The sequence below is a fragment of the Micropterus dolomieu genome, linkage group LG16 (genome assembly GCF_021292245.1).
Source record: "Micropterus dolomieu isolate WLL.071019.BEF.003 ecotype Adirondacks linkage group LG16, ASM2129224v1, whole genome shotgun sequence".
Taxonomy (NCBI): Eukaryota; Metazoa; Chordata; class Actinopteri; order Centrarchiformes; family Centrarchidae; genus Micropterus; species Micropterus dolomieu.
In genome coordinates, this window is record NC_060165.1 from 5,978,770 (window position 1) to 5,998,432 (window position 19,663).

A 19,663-nucleotide genomic window follows, 5' to 3' on the forward strand; every position below is an offset into this window, starting at 1 on the left:
GTGAAAAAAAATTTCTTGAAAATTCAGCATGAATATGCAAAACTCCTTAATGTGAATTCTGACAATAATTTCACAAGAATAAAATGTATTATTACAACAAAAGTAGCTACAATCTTCAAGATATAGAGAATGTAATGTTAAACACAGTTTGTTAAAGACTGGACTTTTGGTTTGGAAAGAAAACCTGTTGATGCCAGACAGAATAATCAAAACAAAGTCAGAGCTTAGATATTTCAGAAAGGGTGAACTTATTAACCCTTTCTGTGGCATGTTCCATCATAAAAGCTCTGCACTCGTACATATTGTCAAGGAAACCATATGCTCAAACAGAAAACCCCACACTCACGCAATTTAAACATGATAATGGAGGTTAGTGCATTTAACTTAATAGAGTATGTACCAGGACACTCAAAGTGACCTCAGCAAGCAAGTCAGAAATACATCCTTTACTGCTTACGATTCATTGAAAGCACAAATATGTATTTTAGGAACAACTGGCCACTGTTCCATAAGCCAAACAGGCTTATCGGCTGAAGGAATTGAAATGATTCCACTGTAACCCAGTCAAACTATAAACAGATGGACAGTACGTCATAGGGGCAGTGTAAGCAATCGTGGCTGAGAGACACCCAAACACAATCAACGAAGAATCGAAGGGAAAAGACTTCACAAACTCCCGTACTGTCCGACTGTCCTGAGAAATACAAACTCCACAGAAACAAGCACTTAGACACAAAGAATCAGTGCCTGCAGAATCCGTTTTAACTCAAGATAAAACAATAAACTAAGGATCAGTGTACACAAGTTTTTTTTAACCGTTCAAAAGTTTCATCCTGAACTGCAATTTGATAGATACCGGTGAGCTTTCACCTAACTTTACTCGTTTTGGAGTTGAGAGCATTGAGTCATTAATTCAGTAATATGACAGATGTGAAATATCAGAAAATGACATTAGAAATCTGCCATCACAAAACACCACCATAATTTAGAGGATGACTTGCCCAAAAACTGTAAGAATTATCAATAAAAATCTGCCTGCAACACAGACAGCTGTGGGGCCAACATCAAGCAAACAATTCATCTTTAACTGTAGAAGCCTGCACTCATCAACATCCTCCATGAGCATGCAACTACCAATTCAGGATGAACAACTCATAATAATGCAGAGAAAACTGACAAACAAAAACACACGCGCGCTCACACACAGCAAATTACCTCAGTAGTGATACTGTGGTGAACCCTGTCTGTGTGGCAGTGAGTCAGAGTGAGCAACCGCCTGCTTCTGAATGAGGCCCCGCTTGTTCATCGTGGCCAAGGTAATCCCCCGTCCGCTGGCTGCCGGGTGACACGCTGGACTATAAATACACTCAGCCTTCAATTGGGGGAGAGCACGCGCAAGAGAGAGCGAGAGACAGAGCGAGAGCGACTCCTGTGCCTACTGCAGCGTCATCAACCACTGTCTGAGACCAAGCAAGGAAAAGGTCTGTGGGGAAAGATGGGTGGGGGCATAGGAGGGAGGTGGGGGTTGACTGCAGCTGCACATGTCTGCACTTCCCCTTTTTTCATACATGCATGATGAGGGGAACATCAATCCCTCCTCACTTGAGTAGCATGTGATTACCAGCCAACGGAAACCAACGGGCTTTCATCATTTTACTACAACCGTTTTAGGGAAATTTGAGTATTATCACTGCTAATGCAGAGGTATGTTTTCCCTCCAAAATGATACAAGTGCAAACCGTGGGAAACTGACGAGGAACGACAAATCGTGAATAGACGGAGTTGCAAAAAGACACTGTCAGTAGTTTTGTGTTATTTACAGTCATCCTGATCACACCAGTGCAGATCCTCCTGGTTTCAATTACTCAGTTGCCCAAATGCCCTCAGTGTGTCGGTGTCGGTTGCCCCCTGCTGGATGTGGATGTAGACATGCAAAACACACCCACTGCCAATTCTGGACAGAAATGTTTGCTGGGATTTAACGGAGCTGGCTCTGCTATACAGACTGAGGGTGGTTTGCTTTGTCAATAATCGCGGGAGCGTTTACTAATAGCAGAGCCAATTGAGAAAATACTGTAAGAGTTGGATCACTTACAGAACAGACTGTTGCCTGAAGGAAACTTGAAGTCACAACAGAGCACATTATAAAGCAAGAGACAGTTTCCAGCATTCATATCAAGGACATGGCTAATGAATGTTACTTAACACAATGTAAACAGAAAAACCTCAGTTACTTAACATTGTGCTTACAGTGTGCTCTAATTCCTGTGACTCATGGAAGAGTCTCATTCACCTATGTGTTCAATGCATGTATGCACATTGAAAGGTCAACACAAATAAAACCTGTACTAATACTACTCAACCAGGGTTCCAGACTAAAACTATTTTTGGAGACAGTGATAGTTGAGTTAACTAGGAGCACCAATGCGACTTGCAAATATGCCACCTGTGTGTGCGCGCGTGTCCAAATACTCTAACTGCACAAGTTGCGTAAGGCAAACCCCTTGAGTCAAAGCGGGAGTCAATGCTTACAACATTGAGGATTATGGGCAAAAATTTACAAAATAAAATTAAAAATACTGAATTACAACCTTGTAACCTTGATGTCAGCAGTAACAGTAGCGGTAAATTGATGTGCTAGCTTTCAGTGCATCTTTCTAGCTAACCTGGCTCTCTTGGCTTTCGTGAAGCCACCGCCGCCGCCCCAGTTTTATGTACAGCCTCTGATCAGGAAAGACTTTCATACTGCAACACTTCTCTTTGTAAAGAAAGAAAATGACAGAATAAAGTCGCTAACCATGTCTGTCTCCTCGCTCTGGTCCATTTACTGCATTTACCATGAAGGCTTGAATACGTGCACTCCAAATTTAGGTGCGGCTAGCTTAAGTTCTCACAAACGTCGGACAGTGGACACACTCAAAGCTGTGTGTGAGCGTGCAAGCTTACACCAGCGGCGCAAAACAACGTTAGGAGGTCTTGTTATTGTTATGGCACTCCTTATTTTAAAACAAGACAAGGATTATCAAGTCTCAGTCAAAGTTTAGTTACTAACTCTGGACTAATCAGCAATGAACTGATATAGACTAATGATTAAATATTTTATTTAAAACGAACTGATTGACTGGAATAATTACCAGGCAGTAGAGCCTAAGCTCAGTGTTACATTTGATTAGTTTCTAACATGTTATATTGTATTTCTACATTTTTTTATTTATGTTAATTTAAATATTTACTTAAGATTCTAGAAAACATTTAATCAATATTGTGTGTTTATACCACATTCTGTTCTGTAGAACTCTACTTATTTTTAGACCGATGTAGCAAACTGTTTTAAAAGGAGGGAGGATTGTAGTGGGAGCACTGGGTGTCAGGTGTGGAATGGCAAATGGTTTACACGGCTCTGGGGTCAGGTAGACATGCCCCTTTGCAGAATTTTGCTTATAGGGCCCCAGGGAGTTGTATGTATTTAAGTGGATAACTTAAATTTTGTGCTGGTGCTCTTAAAATTTTCGGTTTATCACCGAGGCTACGAGTGAAAAGAAGTTAGTCTGGAGCCTGTCAACCCTTGTACGATTGTAGACATTTCCATTTCAGTTATCAGCCTGGTCAATCTCGATGGCACGGTCGCTCAGTGGTTAGCAGCAGCATTTCCTGGGTTCAAACTAGGCTTTCTGCAGTGACTTCTCACAGTAGTGCTCTAACATTGATGATAAGGAAAAGATGCTTTCTTTGACTGAGTTAGACATTGAACAACGGCATTTCAGTGTGATGGTACACTGTCTCCTTGAATATACTTGAAGATCACTCAAGTTCATCCTACATGGACTGTCCATTTTATATTATCCAATTCAGGAAAATGCTCCAGCATCAGCTGTAAGCCTCAATAAATACACTGGATTAGGGCTAGCCGATGTTTTACATTCACACTGAATGCAAATTTGTTTTTGCTTGATGAGTAAAATGCCTATGAAAATCGAGTTATCAATTTTTATGTATTTTCAGTCAAACATGATGATAGCTAAACTGTGATGAGAACAGTTAAACCACCAACCACAGTTACAGGAATGTTGTGACTCCAGGTGGCTAGCTAGCTCTGGCTATATCATAGTGAATTTTGCTGTCACCTATACAAGAGGAACAGACTGAAAAAGTGGACAGGACAGTTACTGTACTTTATTCAGGCTGCCATGAACCTGTGGCTGCCATGTAGCCAGTTCGCTAACGCTAGCTAGCCAGCAGTCTTCTGATATCTGCGCCAAAACAGATTACTGAACAGGACGGGATCTACTTGGTTGAAGCATCTGGTACACACAGTCCACAGCTGTGTTGGGATGACCTGCATTTTTTTAATATGCATGACAAAAGGTCATATCCAGCCTTGCAGGTGGTGCAAGGACTCTCTTTTAATGCATTTTGCATTAAAAAAAACCAAACACAATCAAATTGTGAACTGTCCAAGTGTTCCCACTTTCCTGTATCACATGGGTTCATCAAAAATTTTGCTAAAATGACATTAAGGACAGTGTGGAGAAAATGACGTCATCACGGATGACAACGCTTACCACAATAAACCTGACTAGGAGTATACAAGTCCCTCGTACACACACACACACGAATTCTAATTTTTTTACAACATTATTCTCATTTGCATTTAAAAACACTGAAATGATTATGGTGAGTTTAGAGAGGGAATGGACCTAACAAAGATGTTTTATTAAGTCTGTAGAATATTATCTGTAGACCAGGACATCTTTGCAGCACGACAACAATTAATTTAACATATTTTGACACAAATTGCCTTTAACAAATATTGTGATCTGAAAACTGCAGTAGGCCATATTGCTATTTCAATCGAGTTTCGATTAATTTCTCAGCCCTTCTTAGCAAGTGAAGAGATTCTACTTTTAGTGAAAAGCTGCAGCCTACATAACAACCATAGCAAACATTTTAACCATCTCATCCATAATGTGATGGTAAAGCCAGATTCTAGGACCACTGTCAAGAACAAGGCAGAAATGTCTGCTAGTTAGCAAAGACACTGAGAGGAAGAGATTAGGCTATCAGTGTTGGCCAACACTGCTAGAGGGCAGGTCAAATTACAGACAGGCTAAAAACACAAAGTCTCAACAGCCTTCAGATGTTATCTGTGATAGCAACTTTGCTCTACTGCTTTTACTTTGTTAACAGTCTCTTATTATGTTGTATAAAAAGGCAGAACCCAACACACAAGGTCCACACAGCCTCGTCTTTATCCATAACCCGTCATCATCTGAGCATCTCTGAAGTCTGAGCAGCAGCTCGGATGAGGCGGGGGAATACAAACACAGCTAATGCAAGCCAGATCAAAGGCCACTTCATCCAGATGTTTCAGATGAGCGGGAGAATCTATCGACATACACAGGAAGCAGAGTAGGACCAACAAGCATGATGGTACCCAGACTCATATTATAACCAGGTGTGAAAGTTAACACCTGCCAAGCAGAAAAAGGTAGTGAAATGTGTCTGTGGTGGAAGGCTTGGCAATGGTTCAAGGATTTCTTTTTCAGGAGTGATACCACATCTTGATTTTTATTTAATAAAATGACAAAATCAGGTGTGAATTGCCTTTAGTATGTTATCTGAAAATCAGGACTTGACATTGAACTCAACATTAACCACATAGTTTGGCACTATTAACTTCAAGTACTACTTTGGCACATAAATAGATACGTTAATAGACACAGTGGCCTCCAAATAATGTTCCCTGCTTGTAATACATTTTCAGTGATTGGCTGCTCCAAACTTTGTCTATGTCTCTATACAAGGTTCGAGGGTGCCCTGTGTGTTCTCCACACAAGTATTGGCATTCGAACTTTTGTTTTTTTTCCCCCAACAACCTTAATAGTTAGAAGTTTCCCAATCTTTGGTTCCCATTTGGAAACCCACAGGGCATTGTTTGATATGCAGACAGGGTCCCAGCAGCGCTTCAAGATGGATGTCATAATAAATTTGAAATATTTTCATTAAAAAAAAAAAAAAGAAAAAAGGATGTATTCAATAAAGTTTGAAATACTCAATAATTATGATCCCCTTGCAGCAGGCTGGAAAATAGAAGAAAAAGGTATGTCCTGCTCAAACTCACATGACAGCTAAAATACTATCTAATTGCTGGGCTTGTGAGAATTTTGGGCCCTAAAGGTGGGGTCACAAGCTACAAAACGGTTGAGAAACAAATGGGCAACTAGTCTACAGCTGGTTTATATTGCATTGTGAAACATTCAAATATCGACTGAAATTAGTAAACCTGTGAATCTGATTCCACCTGCTTCTCCACACTGCAAACAGATGAAAGTGGGGTGTCATTTTGCTGTACAGGAAGCAGCATGACTTGGTGGTGGTTGATTCAGCAGGAAGAGTCAAGAGCAGGTATATTTTTCTATCATCACTGTGGGCAGTAAACACCGTCTCTGGTTGCAGAGCTAAAAGCCCAACTTTCTCATAATATAGCAAGGGTCAAGAGGTGAAATCTGTAGCATACTATTACAACCGAGCTCTGATTAATCAAAACACAGTCAATAGATTTCTGCCTCTACATGTCCTCATCAAATCAAGGGTTGATTCACAAATCACAAATACCTTCTGGATTATTATTCCTCACAACAAATGCCACATGACGGGACTTCACAGAGCAACATTCTCCCCATTTAAATAGTTAAACAAGGTTGAAAACTAACAGTTTCTTCTTTTACACATTTCCAACTATGTGTGTAAACCTCATCAAGACAATAGATATAATAGCCTCGAGCTAACATGAGAGTTCCTTGATGTCAGTGCCTCCTGGGCCTGATTTCCTCCCAATGGAGATGCAGCGGAGAGGGCAAACCAGGGTATCTGTCACCTGACTTGGCTTCGGTGTTCAGTGTGCTGAAGTTTGGAAGAAGTCAAAGACTGTAGCAACACCAGAGGCCTTATTTCAAAACACCTTTCATTCACTCTCAAATTACGGCGTGCGCCTAGACAAACTGGATGGTGTTTTACTGAAAAAAAAAAAATAAAAAACACATTCAGGAATGCGTTGCCCCACGAGGTTTGAGAGCTTAGTGCAGACCACTCCCAAATCATATGAAACTACTAATGGAAGAAGAAAACCATGACGATGTGAGATAGTATTGACTGAGAACCATCTAAATCAGTGTAGCCACATGGAAACTGGAAGCAGCCATTAGTAACTTTCACTGAAACAGAGTGCAGAGTATACAGATGAAGAACATAAAATGTCAACTTATGGAAAGGGAAAAAGAAAACAAAAGTATCAAGATGTTTGTGCTATATTGTAATACTGTTCAATCATTTTCATAAGTTCTTCAAAAACTTCTCAAATCTTCAAACTTTGAAGCACATTTTCTGTGGAAGCTCTGGTTAAGACATTTTTGCCAAGTTCATTATTTTATTTATTATAAACGGTTCCGTATGGCATTATCTTACTGTAGGTTTCCTGATCAATAATTCTCACTCTCAAGCCTGAACACCTCATTTAAATTTATACAATTTGCTTCAATCAAAAAAACAGAGCTGCCCCGCCCCCACACCCAACTATGGCCTTAGTGTGTCAGTGATTTGATGCCAACGCTTTGATCCACAGTGTGAATCCTTCCTCCCCCAAAGTTGAAATGAAATCAGCACCACTGGTAAGACTGATGTCAAAGCAGCACTTCAACAAGTCGAAAACGAGCTTGAAAAATGTTTCTGGCAAGCATCGCTCACTTATTACTGAGTGACATTCAGATATCAAATAGACGGCAGCAGGAGCTGGCACTGAACTTCAGTGCTGCTTATTAACTCGGCTCGGAGTGGGAAGTGCTGACCAGAGAGAGCCACATCATGATCATCCTATTCATTCAGACAGGGAAACTTGGTCAAACAGGCACAGCACCCTGCATCAGAGAAATCACCGGCTCGATCCCTGCAGCAACGGGGTATCCTTGGGTCTTTCCTGCTTACTCATTTTAAACCACTCCGTTAAAAACAAAGCATTAGGAAGCAGCACTGGAGTTGTCAACTTGAAGTTAGGCTTTCTAAAGTACACAAATACCAAAAGCTACACCAAATAACTGCTTTCAAGATATCTATATCACTAAATAAATTATATTAGTTGTCTTCACATTCACAACAGTCATAGAAATGCACACAGAGCTTATACATTTCCAGGGAGTCAGTCGTTACAGATGGCCATTCAACTGGATAATCAAGATTAACAACTGATATTAGCAAACATCCAACCACCTCAAGTGTCCTTGAGCGAGGCATTGAATCTGAACCAGCTCCAATGAGCAGATATCCATTTTTGTTAACTGGCTATGACCTCTGACCTTCCTGGATGACAGCAAAATGAACATTACCTCCCACCCAACGTGATTACAACAGCCCACTTTTGCCTTTAAAAAAACTGGAGGGGGGGGTGCAGCCCTGGTAGGGGCAAGACAAGTCTAGCTGCCTGCTGCTTCTGACAGTCACTACACCAAACTGCTCCAAACTTCATAAAATAGCTCCAATGTATGTGGAGACATGAGTGTGATATTCAATGTGTCGGCCGACTAAGCTGTCAGACCTCCTTTGCTCATGCACTTTCCAAAAATATTTTTACAGGTAATAATTACAGTGACTTAGCTGCTCTGAGTAACGGTGGTGCAAATGTCAGGGGGGAAAGCTTTCTTCTTAAACAAGTCATGATGTTAATGGCTTCATATCATTTTCTGCATAGTTTTGTCATCCGCAGGATAGGGCATATCTGACTACTGCATTATGTGCTGCACATGTACTTCAATCACACTCAAAACTAAGACAAAAAATGATTTCTGAATGTTAGTGTTTTACTGAGTGAAAATTTGATCACAGTAACTCCAAAACCTTTGCACTATAGCTACTTCCACTCAAAGAACAGACACAAACAAATGTCGTCAGCCATCTGAGCTCCCAAGAAGAATATTAAACCAAATCACATCATCTTTATACATTAGGTCAATCATACCAAATATGAGGCTGGTTACTGGTAGTTTGTGGCCAATACGGCACACAGAAAGACACAGACTTCCTTCAGCAGCACTGCAAATCTACATGCGCTTGATGCATTTCTCCTCTGTAGCCAATGCTGACAGTTAACTGTGAACTTTTGAGGGGCTACAAGTCTCATAATCTTAGCACAGTTTGTAATCAAATTGACTACTACACTTGCAACAGCTTGCATCAAGAAGCCAATGTAGTAATAAAAAAGAAAAAAAAAAAAAGGAGATAATTAGTCACTGCTTATAATATCAACCAGTGACCTGCTGTTGCCTGTAAAATATCTATGTGAGGCTACAAGCGTGTCTCTGCTACAGAGGTGTAATCCCCTGCAGGCAGGTGCTAGTGATGGGAACAATCATTGCATGAGGTAGGGGGAGAAGAAAAGGAGCACAGAAAGCAGCAACACCAAAACCACAAATGCCAGCTGTTGGGGAGAGCTGCATTTATACCAAACTCCCATCACTGGCAGCTGACTGTGTTAACACTTGGAAGCAGATTGCAATACATGTTACTGCACCCAGAGTGCCTCAATCATTAGTGCTATCTCAAAAACAAACTGTGGCTCCATCATTTTCAGAGAGAATTAATTATCATTTATGGCTTAGGGATGTTATAGACAAAATCCTTTGTAAGTGTGTTCTCCAAATCTATGTTCCAGATGTAACAAAATACACACACAAGACACATTTGGCCAGATATATCTTTTATAAAAAGACAGACCAGGATATTCTTTTCTTATAAGGGAGTGCACACCTACGTACCATGCCATGGTAAATGTACACAATAAACACCTTGCTTTGCCTGTCACAATATTGTACTGGTGCTGCTTCCTAGCAGAGGAGAGCGCAGAGGCTAGATCCTGCTGACTGCATCTTAACATTTTGTAAACACTTCCCACATGCTACCTGAGAGGGAGAAAGCTGCATGGCTATGCTACTTACCGAAGGTAGTACTGTTTTAAAGCAAATGCAGCGTTGGAACAACTCCTTGGAAAGTTAAACTCTTCTCCAAGTTCAATCCATTGGTTTTTGTCAGAAACCTAAAAGTAGGGAAAATGAGTTTGTTAAAGATAAACAGTGGCAACAACAAAAAGAGCGGTTACACTGCAACCATCTGGTCTGCTACAGGTTCCCCCAATGAGGCAATATCAGAATCACTAATCAATAACTTTCGCAAACTGCTGAAAATATTGAAAAAACACTGAAATGGTCTGGCAGAACATTTGGTAAAATAGCATTTAACGTTAATTAGCTACTAATGTTTGTTACTCGAACACATTTACATTTGACACACCAGTAAGTACAACTGCCCGACTCCCTTCAGAATACTATCGTTACTGTTGAGGCTAGTTAGCACTCTAGCTAACAAGCTAACTTGACTTTTCACATTTTGACGTTAAAACCTAACGAGGCTAAACTCCAATAAACTGTCTCCATCTCAAAACAAACGCTTTAGCTTGCGGCGACCCGTTTAATTTTGGAGTATGTTTTGGTGCCGTTTACTGTATTCACTACATGGGCCTGTGAGGCCTACATTTTGTGATCAGCCATGAAGCCGAAGAAAGATGGCTATGGCGAGAAAGAAAAAGCAAGCTTCCCCTGGGTGAAAACAGCCGGTAAAAGCCCGGGCGAAACGCTATGTCCTAAGCGGTGTTTCCCGAGGCCGGGCTCCGTGCCGATAATCGATGTTAAACGTGCCCGCTAATTTTGAGTCGCTCCAACTGCACTCTGACTCCGAGCGGTTGGACTCTCAATTCAAACCACACAACAACACAAGCCACCACATTGCATAGAGATACATGGCAAACTAGCACAAGGCCAACACCGACCCACTAACGTTTTTCTCGAGTGTTACACTTGTCCCGGGGTGTCCACACGGAGTTGTAGAGTGGTCCACCGAGGAGTCCACAGACTGCAGAGTGTGGAGAAAAACCACTTTTAGTTCCCACTCACCTTAGCAAATCCACCTAAAGAGACGACTCTGATATAGAGAGCATTCAGATCCAGCTCTTTCCCACCCACGAAAGGAATCTTCTTGAACGGCGATCTGAGGGGATAACACAAGAAATAAAGCCACATATGTTTAAATAACTCTTTTGGTGAACTCGCAGTAGCATGCAATTAAGATTTAAAGTTATATTTCTTGGGAATAAAGACGCCCCAATCTCACCCTCTGCTTTGGTGAAATTGCCGCAGCTCGTCCAGGAAAGCCTGTCCTTTCCTTCGCTGATCTAGTAGATTTTTCCCCGTCGAATTTGCCATTGTTTTTGCATGCAAAAACGGTTAAACCCCACTTCAGTCGCTTCTTAAGACACCAAGGATCCCATACTCCGCCGGCGCTCAGTCATTCGCGAAGCTGAGTGTTTAAAAAGTTAAAGAAATAGCTGATAGCAAGAAGAGCGGCAGCTCGCTAATAAAGACTGATGCACACAGAAAGCAAGCCCGATTCAATCCCGGACTAAGTTCCAACGAACAGTCAGAAATACGACCGATTCACCGGCGGATTAGGAACGCCATGGCAGCATGTGTTGAATAAATGCTTTTGGTCGCGGTTGTATTCGTTTGGAGTGGTTTGACAGTGTGTTACGGACGCAGCTCCGAGGCTATCGCACACACTGTAGAGCGGCAGAGGGATCCAGTTCTCAGACAAAAAGATGTGAAGGCCGCGCAGCCCGGCCTGCCATGCGCACAGCGCCCTCTGTGGCCACAGACGGCGCTACACCGTCCAGAGCGGAGCGGGTGCTGGAACAATAGAGACTGTTTTCTTTTTAAGGGACCGTCTGACAACTCGTCTCTGTTTGGAAAACGGGTCAGAAGGTACTTGGAAATGCCCTATGGGGGGAGGGGATCACACTAATTAAAATAGCTCTCTTGTTATCCCAACCAGGCGTGTAATGGAGGGCAACCCTACATTTTATTGGTAAAATCCAACTTTTTAAGGCTGACATTAAACCTAATTATAGTTTATTGGTAGCCACATGATTTTTAATGATTAATGTCTGAAGGCTAATTAACAAACTGTATATCACTACACTGAATACATTTTGACATTCTATAATATAATCTAAAATAGTTTCCTTGCAATGGTGGTTATGTACATATTTCGTCTGAAATGTATTTATTGTGACATTACAATAATTACATTATTGTGTTTTATGTCACAGTAATTGTCCAGCCCAGTGGGATCTCTTGACTTAAATCATGACACAAATTAATTGATTGATATGTTGAGCATGATTTGATTTAGTTTGCCATATAGTGCCGCTTAAGTGTTTTTTTCATGGTGCAATGTGTTAATAAAACTTGTAAATATTGTAGGAAGCTACCCCTATCCCTTGCTGACCGCTTCAAAACGACTTTTATCTCACGGGATGGTTGAAAATTACTCCTGATCCCTTCTCCCTGTAACTGCCAAGCGGATATCTTCTTGATGGGGTTACATTCAACCATTACACGTACCCCTTTGCTCAATGAAAAACCTGTCACAAAATGGCGGAGACGTACGTTAGCAGACCCCATTTTGAGGAATTGACACTAGACAGCGGAATAGTGCGTGTGCTTGCGTGTGTTTTTCATAGTGGTGGTCTTTTTTGCTAACAAATTGCGGTACACCCGAGTTCACATCACGCCTGTTTGGACTCCCCATCCGTCAACCGAATTCTGGGCTAACGAGTCGGTCGTGCGCTAGCTTGTTAGCTTAGCTAACGTTAGCTAACTTAGCCAAATTACCTCGAACCTGTTCTCAGCAGTTAATCCCATAACCCGCCGACATTTCACGTACACAAATAATTTATGTAGTGATTTGTGTCGTTACTAGTCAATATTAACGTTCTATTGAAGTAGTCCTTGGTGGCGAATCGTTTGGGCGCTAGCTGTAACGTTACCGGCGTCATGAATTCACTTAGCACGTCAGATTCCAGTCCTTACAACACTGCACATATTGCTAACTACGTTACCTCCGGATGACAACAGCTCGCCTAAAACCTCCCCGGGCAAACATAATGTTGCAGTTGTCGACATTTAGCTATATGTAGCATCAAAAGCGGGGTCGTTTTCACCACAAGAGACCTGCCTAAGTAATTTAGGTTGCTGTGATAACTGTTTAACGTTAAGGCACGGCGGTGTTGTAAGCTAAAAGGCTAATCAGCCACCGTGTGTGCGTGTACGCCGCGGCTTTGCATATGTAGTTATTGATAGGTTTTGAGTCCGTGTTGTTGATAATGATGCGACTGCTAATCAGTAAAACTATTTAGTCAACTTTACTTTGTGTTCTTGTCGTCTATGCTACTTCTGTTCACCGACTTCTTTAGCCACGGCGTGTACTGTGCACATGTCGCACAATGACGTGCTAAAGGTGAAATCCATCTTGGTATCTGCGGACCTGAATTCACCGTTCATACATATTTTAGCTGCGTATTGTCAAACCGATGGCATTAAAGAATCGTCCCTGTTTAATTTACGTGTTTGTCTTGTAATTTTGTGAAAGTCATCGCTTCGCAGTCCATTATTGTAGCCAATTCACCATTGACACATTTAAACCTCAATGCTTATAAGTAGGACTTACTTAAATTGCATTAGGGTTGAATAAAGTAAATTAATTCAGTTCATGTTGACTAATAGCCTAGTTGAAGTAATTAAGGAAAACACTGCTGTATCACCAAGGCTTTGCTTTGTGGTGTAAGGTGCATTTCGGGGTTAATCAATCATGCCAATGCTGATGTTCAGTTTTGCATCAAACATGTAGTTCCATATGGATAGTTATTTTCATGTCCATGTTTATGGTAATTATATATAGTAGGTAGTTTAAATGCAAACCGCTGATTTGAAGTCAAAAGATCCTCAGTGAGACGCCTTGTAGATGAATTACATTTGCATTGTCTTACATTATTTACCTTTTGCGTTTTAGACCCAAGTTACATAATAAAACATATTTAATAATTCCAGGCAGTAAATTTAAACTTGTTGACATATTCTAAGGATTTTCTAATATCAATGTGATAGATGGTTGATGTTGCTTACAGCAAAACACTTTGCTTCAAAAACATGGGTACAACATAATAAAAATACTGTATGTCAGGCATGGCATTACAGTAGCGCCATAGGGCAAAACTATATAAATGCTGTTAGCAGTACAAAATGTCTTATTTGTTATATAGGATTTCTAGTTTTTGATTAATGGCTTAATTCACAGCAGTGTGACCATTCATAAGTAGTTTAACTGTAGAAATTATTAAAATGGACCAAATGAAGGCCCTAAAATCAATAATTGTTGTTGAATAATTGTTGAATTGTAAATGAAAAGGTGTATCAACGGACTTCCTGCTTATTATCATAATGGACTCCTAAGGCATCAAGTTAGAATATGTGTTCAGAGACATTAATTAATGCACTTAAAAGATTATATATGCCATTGGACAGCCATCAAATTATTTTGTGAACTAATGCCATGAAAGTACACATTAAGGCAAATGTGACGAAAAATCTGTAAACAAAAAGCAGATTGAACTTCAGTTCTAGCCTTGACATCATTGCAGTAACCCATTTAAACTAAATTTAAAAGTGATGAATGGTGTGCGGTGACTGTGAATGTGCACTTGAAAGCTGCATGGTCAGTTATGCCATCACACAGAGGTCCTCATATGATGTGACAGCCAGGCCTTTCATGGCATATGGCGCAAATAGGGCCAGTAAGCCCAAGCTGCCTCCAAGCACCCAGACAAAAGATCCCAGTGGGGCTCTAACCGCATGTAACGTCCTTACACCTTCCTGCCCCCTGCAGCTTCCACGCCTGAGGTTTATGCCTCTGAAGTATGAGCTGATGTTGAGTCATTTGGTGGAAAATGGCTCCACCTTATGGCAGCCAGGCACCATGTCTAAACGATGGGATGGATTCACCTCATTGCACTAGGAACATATTGTACTTGGAGGGATCAGATTTTAAACTCGATACAGTCACAGTTGGAGCAAGATGCATGCTGGGAAATTAGGGGAGGGAGCCGTGGGTGCTAGGTACTGATACTGAGTGAGCCAAATACAGCTGGAAGTTATGCAATACATTACACATGGTACTGTATTTTAAACATTTTTTTGTATTTTAAAGTCTGTATAATATTACTTGTGCCTAAGATATTTCTGGATTGAATAATTATACATATAATAAATGAAATACATTTTGCTGCTCATTAAATCTACATAGTCTATTTAATGTGTTTAATGTTTAGTTTTATAGGAATGTATGGACCATTGCCCAATGGGCAAATGCCACATACCATTGCATTTATAACCTAAGCTAGTTTGCAGTGCCCTTCCCAAGATGAGCCTTTAGACAAAACTCAAGAATAAATTACATTCAAAACAAGTACTAGTGCCCAGAGCAAAATTGCGCAGCCTCATAACATTGCACTAGGACCTGAATTATCAAAATTGCATCTGCATTAAACCTGGCAAACAGCCAATAATAAATTTAAATTCCCAGATTTGTCAATAATAGTGTATAAAATTGTTTACTTCTTCCAGTTAAGCTGAAGACACCACAGAGACACAAATGTAACCTCTGAATGCCCGTGAATACTGACAATGTGTGTTGTATTCTTGATCCCAAATTGATAAATTACAAGAATTTGTTATCCTTAACCTCTAACATACACTTCCTGTGCTCTTCTTCTTCTATCTCCTTACAATTGTCTTGCACTATTTGTTAATTCTTACTTTTTCCCCAAGGTATTTATCCCATTGATACCGCTAATAGCTCTTACTAGTATTTATTTCTGCTCTTACTAATATCTATTGTCACTTGTGGATCTCGTACTATACTGATGCTTGTTGTTCCTCAAATGTAAGTGACTTTGGATAAAATTTGAATTTGGATTTGAATGAGTAAATGTAAATGTAAGAATTTCATAATTTTTCAAATGCTTTTTCTCATTTTGAGCTCTGTTCTGTTGTCTCCAAAGGAAGCGCACAGAATAATGCTGTAAAATAACACATTAGAGCACATTATAGTTATTGTACTGGTTAAGTAAAAGATTAAATCCCTGGCTGCAGATGAAATTGACCTAAACAGTAATATATTAACAGTTTTAAAACAAGTATTACTTGTGATATATTGTTTGCTATTAGGGTCACTGAAGTGAATCAGGACATATATGATATAGACTTCTACTTTGTAAATTGCTTAGTGTGGTACAGTCATTACCAATCCAATGTATGCATGCACATCAGTCTGCCCCATTGGATGTTTAGAATTTGACCAATGTGCCTTTTCACTGGTCTCTGATTCATTATCTTTTAAGTCTACCTCCATTTCACTACGTTGGTGCAGAATGGCGTATGTGCAGAGTCTGAAATTCATCTACTGAAAGTTGCTCTGTGCTCACCTCAATTATCAGTGGAACGTGCACGTACAAGCATGATTTGTGATGTCATAAGTAGTTTGGAAGCCAATTGTGGTCCAATGAGCAACAAGTGCGATGTGGAAACTTGGGACGGCTAGCGCACGTACAGTGAGAATAGAGTGTAAGTGACGCAGGACAATTCTTGTATCAAGTAGTTAAACTTTTGAAATGAAACACATTTGCGTATTCATAGATTCTGGATTTTTCAATGAGTGAGAAGGGTTTTCTTTTTTAACCATGAATTTTAACATACTGTATGTAAAAAACAACATATCAGACAAATTATTTAAAGCAGTATGTTGTTATATGTTTAAAAACATGTCTGGAGGTGAACTCAGGTTTGTTTGTACAATGACATGAATTTGAGTGGCAGCAAATCCTGTGTAGGCGCTGGAACCAGTATGACTGCACTGGAGCCTGGCAGCCTTTCCTGACTGTGTTGGTTGTTGACATCTCCATATTTCCATATTCCCTCACCTCTTGAGGACAGTTTCTGTATTGCCTTTCTACTAAATGTAGAGGAGGTTGCAAGATCTCCTAGTTCTGCGTAGCTTTTGTCTGTAACGGGTTAGGGTTGTTGCGGAATAGAAGATCATGCTTTTTGCCTGGTGGATTTATTGGAACTCATTGATGGGCCAAGTGTGGGTGTCAAAAAGCTGTTTCTCAAGTCGAGACACACAACAGCGAAACTAACCCACCCTCCACGTGGAAAATATGTTCAGATTCAAGTCCTGTGAGAAGTCGTCAAGGTTAGTCTTCAAAACTGAGACGGTCTATCTATGGCCAAGAGCAAAAGAGCTGTCGTCTCATGAGGGGGTTAACTGGCGTGCTCAGCAGCAGCTCATCAGTGCTGTAGAAGAGAGGAGAGAGTGTTTCAGGGTCGCCACCCTAATTTTCTCCACATCTGAGATTTGTGTGTGTGTGTGTGTGTGTGTGTGTGTGTATATGTGTGTGTTTGTCCATTTTCATCACTAGATGGCAGCTGCGTTTAAAGGTTGGGAGCTAGTTCAGAGTTTAAAAAATTGACCGTGTAGTGATAAAATAATCTCCAGGAACTATAGGGACTGTATTTAACACAGTGGTCTGTGGATAAATGTGATAACGATGACTCTGATATGAGAAACAACATTCTAGTGATGACCAATATCAAATTTTGGGTGCCCCTAGGCAAATGGTAATGACAAGACGCATAAAGCACAAAATAAATGCCCAGGTCATGCTAAATGTCTTCTGCAGTTTAAAACCGTATGAACAACACACAATTGCAAATGAATAAAAATGTACTCAAACACCACTTGGTGTCTTATTTATTAAGAACATGCATTGAACTAAATTGTGAGTTATTCTTTTCAGGCAAGAATCCAACCAAAAATTGTTAAAAAAGGAGCATTAATGTGCCATGCAGTTACTGATTAGCAGCTTATCAGGTCAGTGAGGTTGTGGAGGTTGAACACCGTGTTTGTGGTTAACTTTGCCCAGGCACACAGGGCCAATGTTTAATCTGCACACCAACACAGTTATCCAACACTGCAGTACCGGGAAAATGAGTTTGAGCTGACTTGTTCACACAAAAGAAGGTTTTGTCACTTGTCATATACTGTAGTTGTGTGTTTTACTAGTCAACAGCAGAAAAATATGGGGTTTTAGGTGGCTTAAAAGTGTCAGCTGGCAGGGAGGCGGGCTTGGCAGCTGGAAGACTGGCTGTTTCCTGAAGTATTTATAACAAAAAAAAAACAGTCCAAGTGGAGGCTGCCATGGTTTCACTCCACAATGGCAAGGGTGCGGCTGTAACTCAACAAAAACCTATCCTCCTTCCCCCCTCACGGGACGGGGCAGCCCTGAAGTGAAAGCTGGATGTAAAAAGACTCCTCCTCATCACCTCACTTAAACATGAAGTGGGCCAGTGTTTTTCTGCTGGGTGGCTCAGTGGTGTTTAAATGGAGATGCCATATAGTGACACCCAGGGGTCCAAAAGCAACAAGAGGCCCTATGACAGTTGAGGTGATACAGGTTCACATTAAATGAAACTGATCCAGCGGTCATAATTATTACATGAAAACACAACCAAATGCCCACTCAACTTATTTTCAGAAAACCTTTTCTGTTTTTGTCCCGGTCTTTCTTGTCACCCCACAATGTGATTAGCACTCTCTTTTTTTTAATTTATTCTTTTCTGATGTTCTGCTTTCTCCTCAGCTTGTTCATGGTAGTTGTAACCATTGACCTGTGCTGCACATGCATCACTTTCAACAACAGCTCTGTCAAAAGGCTGCGGAAGTGGGCTGGCATCTAAATAAACCTTTGTGTTTGCTTGACACTGGCTATAAAACAAAAATAAATGCAAATTTAGTCTTCTATTCTACTTTTTTGATTTTCTTCTGACCTTTTTCAAACCCAATATGTAGAAAAGTATGGAATTGGTAACTCTTCCCTTTGCCACAAACTGAACTTGCACATTTTATGATGGTGACAAAATACAGAAATGAGCACAAGTATTGTTATTAGACCGAATAAGGAAATCTTGTTAATAATGTTTTATATTTTATATGGATGAGAAAAGGTCTAGAAAGAACTGTGGACCTACAGTATGTTGTCCTACATTTTGACGCTACTTATGTTAGGGGTCAGCAAGAGAGGTCAAACTCCCTGTTAGACCTAGATTTGAAAGGGTATGTTCTGTCAACACAGATATAGAGCAGATGAAAATCATAATAAAAATGTATTTAACAATGTTTCACAGCTTGGGGCTCTGAGGCCCTCAAACACAAGTAATGTGTCATTTTCTGTCATTTGTCATCAGTTTCATGCCCACAAGAAATTCTCATAAAAAATACAGTATCACGCTGAAAACACAATTTTAACTATGTTTTTTGAGCTGTTAAATGGTCTCCAACATTAGGGTTACACTGATGATTACAAATAAACAAACCTTTTCAGAATCACAAACATAATGGATGCTATAATGGCTCAAATAAAAAACACCAGTGGCTGGATTCACAGTGGCATTCCTACAACTGTTGAAAGAGGAGCAGGGAAGTAAAAGACTGCAAAAACAGTGTGAAAAAGAGAGAATTGTGTGTTTTCTTTCTTTCACAGCCTGTCTCACTCACAACCCCTATAACAGTCCTATTCTAAGATTAAGTATCCTTTCATGGCTTTATTTTGGGCACTTACATTGTATAGCTATGAATAGGTTTCTTCATCATACAGTAAAAGGACATTCAGGTG

The 19,663-nt window shown here is 40.4% G+C and overlaps 1 protein-coding gene across 2 annotated transcripts in view; it reads right to left on the reverse strand.

The window, feature by feature from the left end:
• Positions 1-13,187, reverse strand: part of arid2 (AT rich interactive domain 2 (ARID, RFX-like)) — a 40,708-nt gene extending 27,521 nt beyond the window's left edge. The window contains exons 1-4 of one of the 2 annotated variants that reach the window (XM_046071824.1): positions 12,998-13,187; positions 11,212-11,397; positions 10,995-11,088; positions 9,984-10,081 (exon numbers count right to left, since the gene is read on the reverse strand). In XM_046071824.1, coding sequence (XP_045927780.1) covers positions 9,984-10,081; positions 10,995-11,088; positions 11,212-11,303 — 284 coding nt within the window. In that variant the 5' untranslated portion in view covers positions 11,304-11,397; positions 12,998-13,187. Of the gene's footprint in view, positions 1-9,983; positions 10,082-10,994; positions 11,089-11,211; positions 12,915-12,997 lie in introns of those variants that run through there. The other variant, XM_046071822.1, reaches the window with a different exon arrangement.
• Positions 13,188-19,663: the final 6,476 nt, after the last annotated feature.